The following is a 17,097-nucleotide window of genomic DNA, read 5'->3' as shown; positions in this document are numbered from 1 at the left end:
TCTACTAAAACAAGTTGTGGTTCACACTTCTTCACAAACCCAATAACAATAATTACTACATAACGTTCTTATCAATCACCACCATAATCAACCATGTCCGTTAGAGAATTGCTATCACCACAAAAACAAATAAAGAAAGTTACTCCAAAAACTATTCGCATGCCTCTAAATCCTCGCGTTTATTGTACTCATAATTTTCCTAATCAAACGGGCAAATTCTTCAACCCAGAAGACCACCATCACCGATTACTACACGAACAATCACCACCCTCAATAAGTCAAAACCCGCTAGTTCAGTTTCAAACCCAAGAACCCATTTCATGTTTGTTGCTTCCAACGAGTCACCACCACAACTCGTTTCTGTTTTTCTGTTGTGGGTTAACACCAACCAAACCATCACTAATTATCTGTTTTACTCATGGTTCTCTTCACATAAACAGACCCAATTATCCAGCAATACCTGCGTTAATATTTCATTATCCAGGCTATATTTATTTTATTTTTCAAGCCCATTAAACATCGACACCCTACAAACTTCACCATTTTCTTCATCGACCACACGCCATCACCACCTTAAATCTCACACCATATATCGAAACCCATTTACTTTTTACTGTAGTCAACGAGTTAACCACCATCAACTACAGCTAACTGCTGCTACTGCTGCCGTGTTCTTGTTGTCAAGACCAAACCACCAAAACCCATTCGATGAAACGATTACATTGATGACGTGAAGAGGATGATGTTTACAAGCGACTTTGATGAAAGATAAATGAGTTAATGAAGATGACGATATGTTGATAATAACAGTGATGTTGATGTATGATAATCGTGGCTTCATAATAAGGATGATGATGAGGACGGTTTCGAAGATGATATGAGAAAATGACGATGAACAGTGAAACGAAATAAACCATGATGATGATGATACTATGTCGATGAGTACCACTGCCAACCGGAACAAGACACCATAGAAACCTCTACCGTGAATCGGTTGTTGTTACGATATTTTTTTACTGGTTCCTGTTGACATACGCAGGTGATCCTGCTACCAAACTCACGTTTTAAAAACATATATCATCTTGGGCTTATTTTGAATGTTGGGCTAAATGGTTATTAGACCTCAATTAATTATTAAAAGGGCTTGCTATTGGACCGATTAATGCAACTTGCTAGTGGGCTGAAAGAAGTTGAGCCTATACGAGTTATATACATTAGATTCAGGTTATAAATCATAAAACCAATAACAGAGGAATGGTTAGGCAGTGATGGGTTGAACGACAGGTCTTGGGTTCGAGTCTCGTCTGAAGCATTTTCTTTTTAGACAAAGCTTTTAAGGGTATACACTTTTAATTTTATTTCCACTATTATTATTATTATTATTATTATTATTATTATTATTATTATTATTATTATTATTATTATATTATTAATTATTATGATTAAAATTATTACTGTTAGTATTATGAATATTATTGTTATTATTTATATTATAATAATTATTATTATTATTATACCTATAAGTATTATAGGAATTATTATCATTAGTATTACTATACGTATTATTTATATAACTATTATTATTATTAATTTTATCATTTTAAGTATTATTATCATTTTTATGATTATGATTATTATTATTATAATTATTCTCAAAACAATACAATTTATTATTATTTTCATAAATATTGCTATTAGTAACGTTCATAAACTTTTGTATTATAAATTTACTTATAATTAATATTATCATCATTTAAATTATGATCTTTATCATTTTATTACTAAAATAAGTATTAACATTATTATTACAAATATTATCATTAATATGAATTATCAATTATTAGTATTATTATTATTATTAAAAGTTATTATCATTAATGTCATTTTTTTACAAAAATTATCTTTTTGTAATCCTTGAAAACAAACATTATTATTATCTGTAATATCTATATTATTATTATTAAAATAATAATAATTATAAAAATAGAAGTTTTAAAGACTTGGTTAAGAATATTATTATAAAAATTGTAGATTGTATATAAAGATATATTCAATATACTTAACTTAACTATATTACTATTATTATGTACAAAATAAAAATAAATAATAAATAATAAAACTTCTGAATTATTAAATATAACAATTACATCACTAATAAAAATATATAGATTTATTTGATTACAAGAATATGTTTTAATACATATATGAATGATATAGGTTCGTGAATCCGAGGCCAACCTTGCATTGTTCAGTTTCGTCGTATGAATATTTTTACTACAAAATATTGTAGAGTGAGTTTCATTACTCCCTTTATAAATGCTTTTGCAATATATATATTTTTGGGACTGAGAATACATGCGTTGCTTTTATAAATGTTTTACGGAATAGACACAAGTAATTAAAACTACATTATATGGTTGAATGATCGAAATCGAATATGCCCCTTTTTATTAAGTCTGGTAATCTAAGAATTAGGGAACAGACACCCTAATTGACGCGAACTCTAAAGATAGATCTATCGGGCCCAACAAGCCCCATCCAAAGTACCGGATGCTTTAGTACTTCGAAATTTATATCATGTCCGAAGGAGGATCCCGGAATGATGGGGATATTCTTATATGCATATTGTGAATGTCGGTTACCAGGTGTTCAATCCATATGAATGATATTTTTGTCTCTATGCATGGGACGTATGTTTATGAGAAATGGAAATATGAAATCTTGTGGTCTATTAAAATTATGAAATGATTATTTATGTTAAACTAATGAACTCACCAACCTTTTAGTTGACACTTTAAAGCATGTTTATTCTCAGGTACGAAAGAAATCTTCCGCTGTGCATTTGCTCATCTTAGAGATATTACTTGGAGTCATTCATGATATATTTCAAAAGATGTTGCATTCGAGTCGTTGAGTTCATCAAGATTATTATTAAGTCAATTATAGTAGGATATATTACGAAATGGTATGCATGTTGTCAACTTTTGATGTAATGAAAGGTTGTCTTTTCAAAAACGAATGCAATGTTTGTAAAATGTATCATATAGAGGTCAAGTACCTCGCAATGTAATCAACTGTTGTGAATCGTTTATAATCAATATGGACTTCATCCGGATGGATTAGGACGGGTCCTTTCACGAGGCTTTCGCGGCATTGAAGAGAAACTTGGGCAAGATTTAAATCGACCCAATTAACAGTGGGGCCATTATTCAGTTGTAGCGAAAATAAGTTTTCAAAAAAAGAGACAGAATGTTCTTTAACTGTAGCAGGGTCCTCTTGCCAACTATTATTAACTTGCATACCGGCAATATAAGTTGATTGACATTTGATTCGAGAAACGAGATGAAATAATTTAGAATTTTTGTCACCTAATTTCAACCATCGGAAGCGTGCTTGAATTCTTCTTTTCGAATCAATCTTTCTACTAACATGTTTCTTTAAAGCTTTAAGTGAAGTGAGTTCTAGTAGTTCGATTGGAAGGAGATCCCTCTGTTTGAAAGCGTCCTTTAATACTTTGATACTTGAGACGCACTGACCAAATTGAGACTGCAATGCATCTCTGTTTGCAACATTCCATTCTCTGATATCATTTTTTAGCAGGCGCAAGTTCTTGTTAACAATGAAGGCTACCCACCCCTGAGTTGTGTACTCAGCCCATTTAACTTCACAAAAGGATAAGAAGCCCTGTTTTGATAACCAATCGTTGTTGAACCTGAAAGGTTTTGGGCCCCAATCCAATATTTTTTTGCCTAAGATAATGGGTTTGTGGTCTGATGAAACTGGGTCAGCCGATTGTAAAATAGCTTCGGGCCAATAAAGAGCCCAAGAAGGATTAATCAAGACTCTGTCAATGCGGGAAAACTTACCAAGAGGTCCTTCCCAAGTAAAGTCATCGTTTACTAATGCTTGATCAAGTAAATTAGCACTAGTAACAAATTCATTAAAAGAAGCAATTGCAATGGGATCAATAACTTCTCGTAATCTTTCGGAAGAAGACATGACCGAATTAAAATCGCCCATAATGCATAAAGGGCCCGGCCATCCGTTTGCAATTCTACTTAATTGGGACCAAACATGAATCTTGCGATGTTCTAGTTGCGGGGCGTACACATTGATGATTAAAACGATTTGGTTAGTAGAGATGTAACTTATGATAGTGGCAATCCAATATCTAGTTTTCCAACTTTCGACAAGATTGAAGAAGTCGGTTCTCCATATTGACAATAAACCACCCGAACGACCTCGAGCTTCTTATTGAACCGAATCGAATGGAAAATGCTTCCATATTTCATTAAGAATGGGTTTGAATATAACTTTGACCATTGTTTCTTGGATCGCGAGGAATTGAATTTGATGTGAATTGATTAAAGATCCCGCCATTTGACCTTTTTCTTTGTTCCCGAGGCCGCGGGTATTCCACGAGGCAATTCTCATGGTTTTGGAGACTCCTCGTCTACCACGTTGTGACGATCGCTCCAAATCCATATGGACGAACACGTCATTCATTGATTTCATTGCGAGGTATTTGACCTCTATGTGATACATTTTGTAACATTGTATTCGTTTGAAAAGGTATTTCATAAATGAATATATAAATTCCAGGTTTTTAACATCTGATGATTCCTACGTATAGACAATCACCATTTAAATGATTTACAATAATACATCTGTTGACAATACAGTCAAAATAAGATACATGGTAATGGTTTGGTGAATGCAAGTTTCTTGTATATAGCATGTATGACTCCAAGCACATATCTTGTATCACGTATAAGCAAACAGCGGAAGACTTCTAGAATCCTGAGAATAAACATGCTTCAAGTGTCAACACAAAGGTTGGTGAGTTCATAGTTTTAATATTACACATAATCCGTATATCAATGTGGATTACAAAAGTTCAGTTGTTTTATTCAAAACGTTTATCAATAGGTTTTACATAAAAGGTGGATCACAAGATTTCAGTTGTTTCATCTGAAACGTTTATCAATCGGTTCTACAAAATTGAGCACCCTCGTAACTAAACTTTAACGTTTATATAATTTGTACCCTTTGTATAATCATCTTAATAATACACGCAAACCAACGTGTACGCTTCTCAAATAGCATACGTCCGTTAAAAGGCTAGTGCTCTAGCTCGGACGGGGATATCAAGCCCTATGGATCCATATACTACTACTCGCGCCCACCAGTTCTTATAACTGGCAGTTACTAGTTACCAAAGCTAAGGGATTTTCGGTTCAAACTCAGTGTAGAATTTAGTATGTACTTGTATCCATTGTGTTTAAAATAAAGTGCATGTATTCTCAGCCCAAAAATATATATTGCAAAAGCATTTAAAAGGGGAGCAAATGAAACTCACTGTTTAATATTGATATACAATATTGTAGGAAAGCACGTAGACGCATCGGAGATGATAAACACGAGGTTTGATTCACAAAAATACCCCCGAACATTACCCATAATTTCCTTGGCAATAACCCATATTTTCCTTAGCTCTAGCTCGCTCGGAAACTTGTTTTGAAAATTACTTGGACAGCACTCCGTCGTAATATTTTATGTACATTATTATTTTTATATCGCAAAAATAATAATACTAATAATAAAAATAATAAGATTAATAATAATCTTATTATTAATAATAATAATAATAATAATAATAATAATAATAAATAATTAAAATAAATACGGAGTAATATGTATATTTGTGTATGTTTGTGTGATAATTAAGCCAGAAACTCGATCAATTTATAGAACATTTTCTGAAAAAGCACCCCATGCGATCGCATGGGATTTGTGCTTCAAGGCCATGCGATCGCATGGCACCCTGGGACAGCTCACAAATTTTTAACTTCTTGTTTGTCGACATAATTTTATATTATATATATAAATATAATATATTTAATTTATATAATTAATTATATATTATATTAAATTCACGTGCATAGTTATCTTGTAATTTTTGTTCCGATAAGTCGTATGACGCCACTCGACTTATGTCCCGGTTCCGGTTTTTCAAACGTCCTTTCGTACATTTAGAAAACTTGCATTTTACGTTTCGTGTCACGTACCTTTGTCAAAATATAGCCTTAAATTATCCATAAACTATGTCACTCAAAGTGTATCTTATACGTTTGAGTGTTTTGGTCATTTACTTCTATAAATCATCGTCTCACTATTTGTTAAAATACATTTACTGTAGCAATTCACTGTAGCAAAGTCAATTTCACTGTAGTAAATAGTGATTTTCGAAAACACTGTAGCATTTTGAGTAATGTGGCAATTTGAAAACACTGTAGCAAATTAGTGTTTTACTGGTTCATCTTAAACGTTTTAGTTAACTTATCTAAATATCAATCGAATCAATAATCTAATGTTATTATCGTTTACTAAATAACTTGAAATCATATATATTCAAATAGATATTTAAATCAATAAGTTTAATGTACGGTATCAAACAATTAATACATTGTTACCTTTTCATGTTATAGTATATATGTATCTATTTACATATAATTGTTCGCGAATCGTCGAAAACAATCGAAGGGTATTTAAATATATAAAAGTAATTCAAAAATTTTGAGATTCAGTTTTACAGACTTTGCTTATCGTGTCGGAAATGTTAATCATACAAAGATTAAGTTTAAATTTAGTCGAAATTTCTGGGTCATCACACACGTCTTGCATAAAGTAGCTAAAATTTTGCAATTCCTCTTTGAAAGATAACTTTTTGGCCCCGAATTGCTTGCCGGTGAGCTTGCTTTTTTTGTGAGTAGTTTCGTGACCTACTACGTGGTTAATCTCACTAGTGGTGTCGAACGCTTGAGATAAATCAGGAGAATCGACGATCCAATTGAGATTATTGTTTTTTGTTGATCTTTTGCTCACTATGAAAGGTTCTTCAATATTGTTATTGATTGGACAACATTGTTTTGCTTTTTCACAAGAATTACGACAGTCATCACTTATACATTGATCGTTTGATTGTTGATGTTCATGAATTGCTACCTTTTTTGCAAAAGAAATATCATTGTTAATGAAAGAGGTGTTTTTGATCGACTGGAAACTGACAAAAGGTTTTTGATCAATTTTTTGTTTGTTTTTTGAAGAATTATTGGAAAGGGTAGGATAGTCTTTGAGGTTATAATTGAAAGGTGTCGAATTTTTATTGGGTGAGAGATTAATAGTTGTTGACTTTTTTTTTTAACAAAGGGGTATTTGGTACGTTACAGGATTTGGATATAAAAAGAGTCTTTTTTAACTCCTCTCCAGCTTTACTTTTCTCTTTGTTCAATGCACTTGTAACCTTTTCCAATGAAAAGTGTAGTTCTCTTTGGATTGAAGTAACAGGACTAGTTTGTTTTTTGGGAGTTTCGGAAAGTGGGTCAAGAGTTGCAACGGTTGGAAAATGAGATTTTGAAATCGGTGGGTCACCCTTTGGAGAAACCGGTGGGGTTTCTGGTATTACCTGCTCAGAAGCCGGCGGAGATGGCGGTTTAATATCTTGATTATTATTTTCATCAATTGTACCTAACAAGAAATTGTTGTGATCTCTGATTAACTCGTTTGATATGATTTCGATCGGGTCATCTTGATTAATTTCTTCAACCCACATCTTGCAAGTCTCGTCACCGATTAGGTTTGCAGTGACAAATTGGGCAATTCTACCGGAATCGTTGGTTTCAATAAGGGCGTACATGATTTCCGGATTAACAAGATTGTGAGTGTTTTGGTCAATATGAATGACTCTTCCAATGTTCTTCACCGATTCGATTGTGCACACAGGAGAACAGCAGTCGAAAGGTATACCTCTAATACCCACTTTAACAATCCTTGTAAACCTGTTTTTTCGTTGAATCATTGGAATAACATCCACGAATTCCATATTTTAGCACAGGAGAACAGCAGTTGAAAGGTATTTGCAGTTACTAAGCTGCATACTTTTGCAGCTATTATTTTCCCTAGATTTAAATATCATTTTTGTTCCATTATTTTCCCTAGATTTAAATATCATTTTTGTTCGCAATAAACACACATGTTTATTCAACTTTACAAAGAGTATATAGAAACACATTCCATTACAATACACGTAAACGTACCAAACTCACAAATTATATATGAGAGCAATTACAACTTCATCAATACAATACATAAAAAACAAAAACAAATATCAAATCGGAAGTTACTACAGTACAACATAAACTTTTAGCACAATTACCCTACATATCACAATTACTACAGTACTGTTATAATTCAGTAGGCTTATAACTACCTTTAATGGTTATAAGAACAAAGAGAGAAAAAGAGAGAAGAAGGAGAGAAGAAATATTGATATTGATATTTCAAGAGAAATGGTGCACCTTAAATGGCTACCATACATGTCTATTTATAGCATAAAATATTACTATGCAAGAAATATAATAATAATAAAATTAACATCCAATCTAGATATTTTATAACAAGTACAACATAAACTTTTATACAGTCTTTATCAAATACAATTATTATTATTATTATTATTTTATTATTATTATATTACTTTTTATACTTGGTATTAAACGATCGTAAGTAACCGCAGCGGCGCACGGACCTACTCCCCTTGTTTAATTCCAAAGATCCAAACCATACGATATAATGTAAAAAAAAAATTAATTAAAATGAGATATTCAACCCAAGAAAATTTTCTTTTGTGATTTGATCTAAAGTTTCGATCATTTCACTAGTAAGATGATTAGCCCAATCTCCAATTTTGCCTTCCCTATAGAATGTTTCATTAGGTATACCATGAGATAAACCATCCTTATCAACGTCCTTTAAATTTTCCAAACTACAAAGCCTCACAATATCATCCACGGAACCATAAACCTCTTCCTCTTTTGTAAAAGGGACGCCTAAGAACTCAGCTAGACGTTTCACACCGTTCGCAGTGTCCCTTGTCATGTCCTCGTATGTTAAAAACAGAATTCTCGTCGGGTGTTTTATGCTTGCCTTATAGTACCCTTTCACATGATCCCAGTAAGGTCCGTACATTATGCTACCATTAGCAAACGTCTCAAATAAATCTTCTAGTTTGATTTCAGGAATTTGATATTTGTTTCTCATTTTGCTTAAAAAGTGAAAAAAATAGACCAAAACATCTTTAGGGTTTCTACACATGTAAACTATGCGACAACCACAATCAACAATAGTTTGAGGCAACGATGTGTAACATGTATGAGTAGATAAAAGACGTGGCGAATGTTCATCGGGGTAATTAGGTGTGTTTCTATAAAGTTCGGTTTCAATGAAAGGTACACATTTATGGGGGTTAGATCTGGATAAAGGGTGTGTTGAGAAAGTGTTGTTTTTGTACCTTGTTCGGTTTACTGTTGCAAACACAAGCGACTTGATCCATGTTGTGCCGGATTTTGGAAATGTAGTGACATAGATATCGGCTGGATGAGCTTTGAAAGTTTCTTGAGCCAAAAGCAAAGACTCAATGGAGAAAATGTTTTGTAATTTGTTACATTTGTACCAAAAGCCTTGATACATGTATAAGCTTCCAAACAGCGGGACTTTCTTATCTGGAAGCGTTGTTAACTTATCCTTATATCGATCAGCAAGATGCGCCATGTGATCGTTTTTGCGTTCTTTATCTTCAGTTTTTGACATGGTAAGGCTGATTATTGTTTGTGTAGATGTGAAGAAGTTTATTTGTTTCTTGCATCTTTTGCTATCTATTCTATTTCGTATTTATAGGGAAAACCATACCAAATGGACATAAATCTGACCAACTATGTAGGCCCCCTTGACTCTCCTAACGTCCAGCTAAGTGATCTCGCAACCTTTTCGTAGCGCTCGTGGAGTAGATCCCGCATCCAACCAAGTCTTTGACCAGGGAACGGGATAATTCCCACTACCGCAGGCAGGCCAGCCGGGCCGTGAGCACGGTGGGGACGGGCTTCCCAAAAAGTTAACCCGGGCCGGATCAGCCCTTGCGCGCTAGCCTTTTTGACTAGTAAGGGGCTGCTAGTTGTAGCGCGAAAATAAACCACTATCCATTCAAGCCAGGATATTTTAGTTAATGATCAGTTACTATCATACTTAAGTTTAACGAGTTTAATTAAGAAAAGTGTGCATTGGATTAGTAGTCTTTTTTATTGACTTTCTTTACTCATCTATATATCTATAAAAAGTGACTCCTAGAGTCATAAATATAACTATTAACCCAACTAATTTAATACAGATTACATATATTAAATACAGTATATTAAATATAGTTGAATTATTATAAATAAATTGTATATATTATTTAATATATATTACATATATGATTAATAGTCTAAATTATGATTATTTTTATAAAATTAAAAAGTCATAAATTAATTTTCACCTAATTAATGAGTAATAAATATATGAACCTTTCATTTTCTTAATGAAGTAAGTTATTTTTTTGTACCTATATAAATATGTATGTCATCTCTATTTTTTCATATTAATCATCATACGATTAGAGAAACACACCATATTATTAAAAGATGGTTAAAATGGTTTTATTTGGTCAAGTTTTGATTATCTACATGACAATGTATATAGAATATATTTTGAATTTCTTAAATATCATGTATCTTCTATTGTTTTAGTGTGTCTACATGTATGATGAGGATTTTATATCGTCTCCTTTTTTATTTATCTCACGATTTTATTATTTTAATGTGAACCTATACTATGATTATATTATTCTATATTTGTATTTGTATATTCAAGTTATGTATCATGGGGTTTTTTATAACTTCATCTTTATATAGATTATAGATGATATAAATATATCCAAAAATAAATATATATATATATATATATATATATATATATATATATATATATATATATATATATATATATATATATGGGTAGGATCAATGGGGTAGTAACCAAGCGGGGGGAAGCAAAAAAAACTTTTTTTTGAATTTTTTTTTTCCGGCATCAAGATCACACGAAAATATGAACATTTAGAAGAGACACTTCGTGATGAATGTTATTATTTAGGCGGGAAAACGATCGACAAAAATAACATTCAAGATAATATTGTTCGTGAAGAATATGAACGTTTTTTTTCTTCATGTTTTGTGAAGTGAAATTTAGCCCGATTTAGAGTTTAGGGTTTAGGGTTTAGGGTTTGGTGTTTTGGGTTTATTCCATAAACCCAAAACACCAAACCCTAAACCCTAAACCCTAATGTAGTGACCCGTCCTAATCCATCTGGACGAAGTCTTCAACAGTTGGTCCCATTGCGAGGTTCTGACCTCTATATGCCATGAACGACTCCATGTAATATGAGCAAATGCACAGCGGAAGATTTCTTTCATACCTAAGAATAAACATGCTTTAAAGTGTCAACCAAAAGGTTGGTGAGTTCATAGGTTTATCATAAAACAATAAAATTCATCATTTTGATAGACCACAATATTTAAATCCTGCATGGTACAAATGTGCCCGAATCCTATACCCACCTGTAATGCACATGCGATATCTTTTAAATACAGTACACCTTTCTCGTGTACGAAATCCTTTTTCATAAATCTTAGTAACCGTACACATATCTCGTGCACAAAAACTAATACACATAACCTGTGTATAAAAATCATTCTCTCGATATATAACATTCACTTCAATTGGTGGCAATTATCATGTCCACATAATTCAATGGTGGCAATTATCCTGTCCACATAATTCAATGGTGGCAATTATCATGTCCACATAATTCAATGGTGGCAACTATCATGTCCACATAATTCAATAATAATCAACAGAACTTCTGTCTGCATAATAATTCATTCGAGGAATGTTTTGCTTGTGTCTATCTCGTCAAACATTTATAAAAGCATTTCATATATTCTCAGTTCAAAATATATTTCAAAAGCATTTAATAAAGCAGTTGTAAAAACAGCGCATGTATTCTCAGTCCCAAAAATGTAAAGAGTAAAAGGGAGCAAATGAACTCACAATACGATATTTTGTAGTAAGAATATGCATACGACGATACTGAACAATGCAGGGTTGGCCTCGAATTCACGAACCTATATCATTTATATATATATTAACACATATAATTGTAGTCGAACTAATTTATATATTATATCTTAAATTATATATCTTATATTTTTAGTTTGTATATTCATTTAAAATAAATAAATATCTAGATAGTTTTATATATATATATGTGATTAGTATTAGGTTGAAAATCAATAATTTATTATATGTAAATATTTATAAAATTAGTGTTAATACATTTATTCTATAATTTTATGTAATACTAATATATTATGTATCTAATAATTCTTAGATAAATAATAATAATAATAATAATAATAATAATAATAATAATAATAATAATAATAATAATAATAATAATAATAATAATAATAATAATAATAACAATAATAATAATAATAATAATAAATAACTAAAAATATAAATAACTACCTCATAGAAGTAGCTCTTATAAAAAAATGTCCAAGTTCGGGTTTGAACCCGCGATGTCCCGCTAACCCGATAACATATTTTTCTAAAAAAAAATGCCCGAGTCCGGGCTCGAACCAACGACCTCTCATTTCACAAACACACACCTAAACCAATTTTCTGTTGAACTGTTTTTGAATTAATCCCATACTCAAAAAATTTAACCTGCTGTTACGCCATCTTCATCTATTATTCATTATCATCATCATCTTAACTCCTATTATCGAAATCATCATCATTTTATTTAACTGTATCATCATAATCCTAATCGTAACATAATCATAATTATAATCATAAGTATAATCATAATTATCATTCGAACATCATCATCATACTACATCATTACGATCATCATCTACCTATATCAACATCATCGTAATCATCAACTTTTCTCATCATCACCATCTAAACCGTATCATCAAATCATAATCATGATCATAACATACTCATCATTTTACCAATCCTAATTATCGTCATCATCCACTATCATCATCATAACTAAACCATAATCATCATGTTACAAATCTCTCGGCCCAATATTATCCAGAACCGGCCCAACCAAAGAAATAAATAAGCGGCCCAAATAGGCAAACTATATGGCTGTCCAACTAGCGAAATAATGAGCCCAAAAGAAGAATAAAAACGTTCGTGGCCTGTTGAATCTCAACCGAAAGAGAAGAAAAAAATGCAGTTTTTTTATTTAACATCCACATCATGTGTCATTTATTATGTATCACCACGTCACTTTAAGTGACTCATATTATGTCGGTCAAGTGGGGTTTATTTATATTGGAGTTGTCGTCCAAAAAGAAAGAGAGAAAGGGAAACATGCCTTATCAAATTTGAAAAGCTAATACCAATCAATTTTAAATGGAAACAGATACCAAAGCAGCTGTAACAGCAAGTTGTCGTGGTGATGTACATGATGATTTTGGTTTGGTGATCTTTTCGATTAGAACAAGAAACAGAAACGTAAACCGTATCAATTCAGTTTAAACAGAAATAGTGAATGTAGCAGCGGTTTCACGAGTTTGGTTGTTGATGGTTGTTCATGGTTGTTTGGACAGAAGTATATCAGAAATGAAGAAGCATCGTAATAGCAACAAACCTTGATGGTGTTCGGTTTTGTGAGTTAGCGAGCAGGAACACGAAGCCAAAGAAAAAAAAATAATGATGATGGTGGTTCAGTTGTGAAGGTGGTTGATGGTTGATTTGATAATGGTGTTGAAGCTTGATGTTCCATCGGGTAGTAGAAATTACGAAACAAATGGGTTTTGGAATTGTTTATTCAAACTGCTCAAGCTTTTTGAATAAAAAGATAATCAACTATTAGCAAAACAACACATGGAAGCTTTTATTCTCGTACGTGTAGTGAGGCAGGAACATCACGAGTCATATTGTAAATACCTTAACAAAATGGATACCACTCTCATGGCTGCTGACTTACAGGTTATGATCAAATGAAAGAGACAAAGGTGGTGGTTTATGATGGATTGTGGTGATGGATATAGGTCAATGGTGGGTTGATGAAGGAGGTTTAATGATTGTTGATGGGAACGGTTGTTCAAGGTGTTTTCACGAGTGTTGTTGGATGTCGGTGATGGTGACCAAAGATTTCCAAGATAGTTCCCGACAAGATATAGAACAGAGAGTTGATGATGATGATCGGTTGTATAGTTATCGAATTTAAAAATAGAAGAACCATGGTAGTCTTGAAGTAGTATTCGAAGTTAGAAGTAAGAGGAAGAAGAAGATGGTTTGGTTATGTATGTAAGTTGGCATATCTCTCTAACATATATGTGTACATGTATTATTAAGATGGTGGAAACAACAACCAAATACAGTGAAAGGTGACTTTATTTGCTTTAAAACACGGGAGTAGTTTACTGGTCTCCTTTTGATAATTGAGTCCACAACAAATCACTAGTGTGTATATAATATATATATCTATATGTTTTAATAATAATAAACCAATAATAATGAATCGTAATAATAATTATAATATGTTAATTAAGTCACATGAATCACACAATTTCACAAGCACCACAGTTCAGCAGCCCATATTTTCAATTTACTCAACGGACAGTTTCCACGGATAGTGTATCGGGCGAAATCAGTGGCGGATAAAAGCGTTCAGAAAAATCTCATATTTTTATATTAACTATATTTATTTATTTTAGTCATTATGGTATACAATTCGATCATTTATTTATTAAATAAAAATTACATCAATTGTCCCTCTCATTTATGAGGGAAATATAAAAAGTGTTAAAACTTATCAAATAGTTCCTAAATACATTTTTATTTTTAATAAGCCTAAAATTTATAGAAATCATTGTCGTATCACCGTTTATTTTAGAATTACATAAGTTTGAACTTAACTTGCTTAATATCAATCGAAATATCAAACGAGTATTGAAATCATTTAATATTTATTTTTAATATATTTTATTTATATATAGAGATATATTTTAAATAATAATTATTATAATATCCTATATTTATTTTTAATAATAACAACATATAATACTCCAAATTATATTTTGAATTATTATTTATATATATATACACACATATCTATTTACAATTAATTGTTTGTGAATCGTCGAGAGTAGTCGAAGGTCAATTGAATATATGATTGTAGTTCTAAAATTTTGAAATTCAGCATTACAGACTTTGCTTATCGTGTCGGAATAATATAAAGATTAAGTTTAAATTTGGTGAGAAATTTCCGGGTCGTCACAGTACCTACCCGTTAAAGAAATTTCGTCCCGAAATTTGAGTGAGGTCGTCATGGCTAACAATAAAAATGTTTTCATGAAGAATATGAGTTGATAAATAGATTTTTATCATCATTGAGTAATGTGGATAAAAAAATAAAAAAAAAATCGATTATTCGAAGAGTACGAATGAAGCTATCACGAAAGATTGGAATAGGAAAAGTAAAGATTCGTTTTAACTTTTGGCAGAGTTAGGGTTGAATTCCAGAATTCAAGGGATTTAAAGAAAATCTTCAAAATCTAAAAAGATTTGATTCTTCGGCGAGTAAGGAAATTAAAATCTCTATAATTAAATGCGATCATCTGTCTCGATTGCTTTGTCTGGTATTTTCACTATAAATGAACTTCTTCCGTTACATTATTTCCCACTACTCCCATTTTCTATCCTTTAATTCATACTTCCAAATCCTCAGTCACTATGCTTCATCCAGTTTTAATTCTGGATATATTCCTGACATTCATATTGATCATTCTCCTTTTTCATCTACCACCGGAGGAATCTGTTTACTTCTACTATTACCTTGGGGTGATACTATTCTTAATTCTCCCGTTTCTTTATATTGCTATTCGTATTAATATCCACAGTTTGTAACCTCCGTGTTGTTATTGGGCTTTATATTTTCTCTTATATCTTGGAGCTATTTGCCTTTTTATTATCTTCTCGATCATTAGTAAGGCGAGTAACGGTCCAGAATTTGTAAGTATAGAACTTCGAATGAACTTAATGTTCTAAACAAGAAAGAACATAATAGCACGATTTGATTTATCAAATTACCAGAATCACTGAGAATAGAACTATCAAGAATATATTTTCTTGATATGTTTAGAAGTTAAGCAGAATGAAAGAGTTATGTAACATGACACATGATGATGGTATGATCTACTGTGAACCATCATCACGTTTCATTAGAAACTCAGTATGACTTACTGTAATATAATCACGTTGATCAAGTGTTATTATATTATACTAACTCATGCATCAGTTCCCAACATTACTTCAATAACATTCATATTTTAAGCTTGAAAGTTTACAGAATATAGAAACTAACAGTTTCTATATGATGTAATACTGATAGCAAGAAGAAATTAATGATTTCAGATAAGAATAGTTATGAAAATATCTTCAGAAAAATTAAGGATATTTATAATGAAAGATACGATGATATCTTGGAATTTCTAATATCGATGGTTGATGAAGAAAGATTTTCCTCAAGATTTTAACATGAGTACGGAGCAAGATATACGTTGAAGGTTTCATTGGATCCAGAATTACCTGGATTCTTTGAATATATGGTATGGTTCTTGTATTTGTCCTCGGTCTCCTTCGTGGTTAGCTCAATCCGTTTTCCAGTTCCAACCTTTCTGAGCTTTTACAATATACTATTCTTTATCATAAAACTTCCGACGATTAATGTCGTTTTACGGTTTTTGCAGCTTCATCAGCATTTCGATGACTAGTTCGCAGTTCGGGGTGTTTTTCAGAAACTTCACATTCAAGCATGTAAGTCCAGATGATAGACGTTATATGTACACATATAACTGTTGGCATAGGCATGCTGCGAGATTTCAAAATACTGATTGCTAATTCCCGGTAATTGGTATGGCAATTCTTGTTACAAGATGTGGATAAGTACATGATGAGACTTCAATAGATAAATATAGTGATTTGTCGGAGGGATTTAAACCAAGGAGCAACGAGATTACTGGTATGTCTGCTGGTAATATGGTAGAATATAAAAGGTTCCCTGGTAACAATAAAAGAGCACGCATATATATCAAGGTTATAATAAGGTTGTTTCGAACGAAAAGTCGATGTTGACTT

The 17,097-nt window shown here is 31.9% G+C and overlaps 2 protein-coding genes across 2 annotated transcripts; both read right to left on the bottom strand.

The window, feature by feature from the left end:
• Positions 1 to 220: 220 nt before the first annotated feature.
• LOC139874292 (uncharacterized) lies at positions 221 to 4,020 on the bottom strand. The gene is made up of 3 exons (XM_071861739.1): positions 3,166 to 4,020; positions 417 to 460; positions 221 to 368 (listed from the first exon to the last, which is right to left on the bottom strand). The coding sequence occupies exons 1-3, from the start codon at positions 4,018 to 4,020 to the stop codon at positions 221 to 223; spliced, it is 1,047 nt and encodes a 348-aa protein (XP_071717840.1).
• A 4,444-nt stretch (positions 4,021 to 8,464) lies between these two features.
• LOC139877061 (flavonol sulfotransferase-like) lies at positions 8,465 to 9,768 on the bottom strand. The gene has a single exon (XM_071864468.1). The coding sequence runs from the start codon at positions 9,646 to 9,648 to the stop codon at positions 8,650 to 8,652; it is 999 nt and encodes a 332-aa protein (XP_071720569.1). The 5' UTR covers positions 9,649 to 9,768; the 3' UTR covers positions 8,465 to 8,649.
• Positions 9,769 to 17,097: the final 7,329 nt, after the last annotated feature.

This window comes from Rutidosis leptorrhynchoides, chromosome 11, assembly GCF_046630445.1.
Source record: "Rutidosis leptorrhynchoides isolate AG116_Rl617_1_P2 chromosome 11, CSIRO_AGI_Rlap_v1, whole genome shotgun sequence".
Lineage (NCBI taxonomy): Eukaryota > Viridiplantae > Streptophyta > Magnoliopsida > Asterales > Asteraceae > Rutidosis > Rutidosis leptorrhynchoides.
This window is presented reverse-complemented; position numbering and strand designations above follow the sequence as displayed.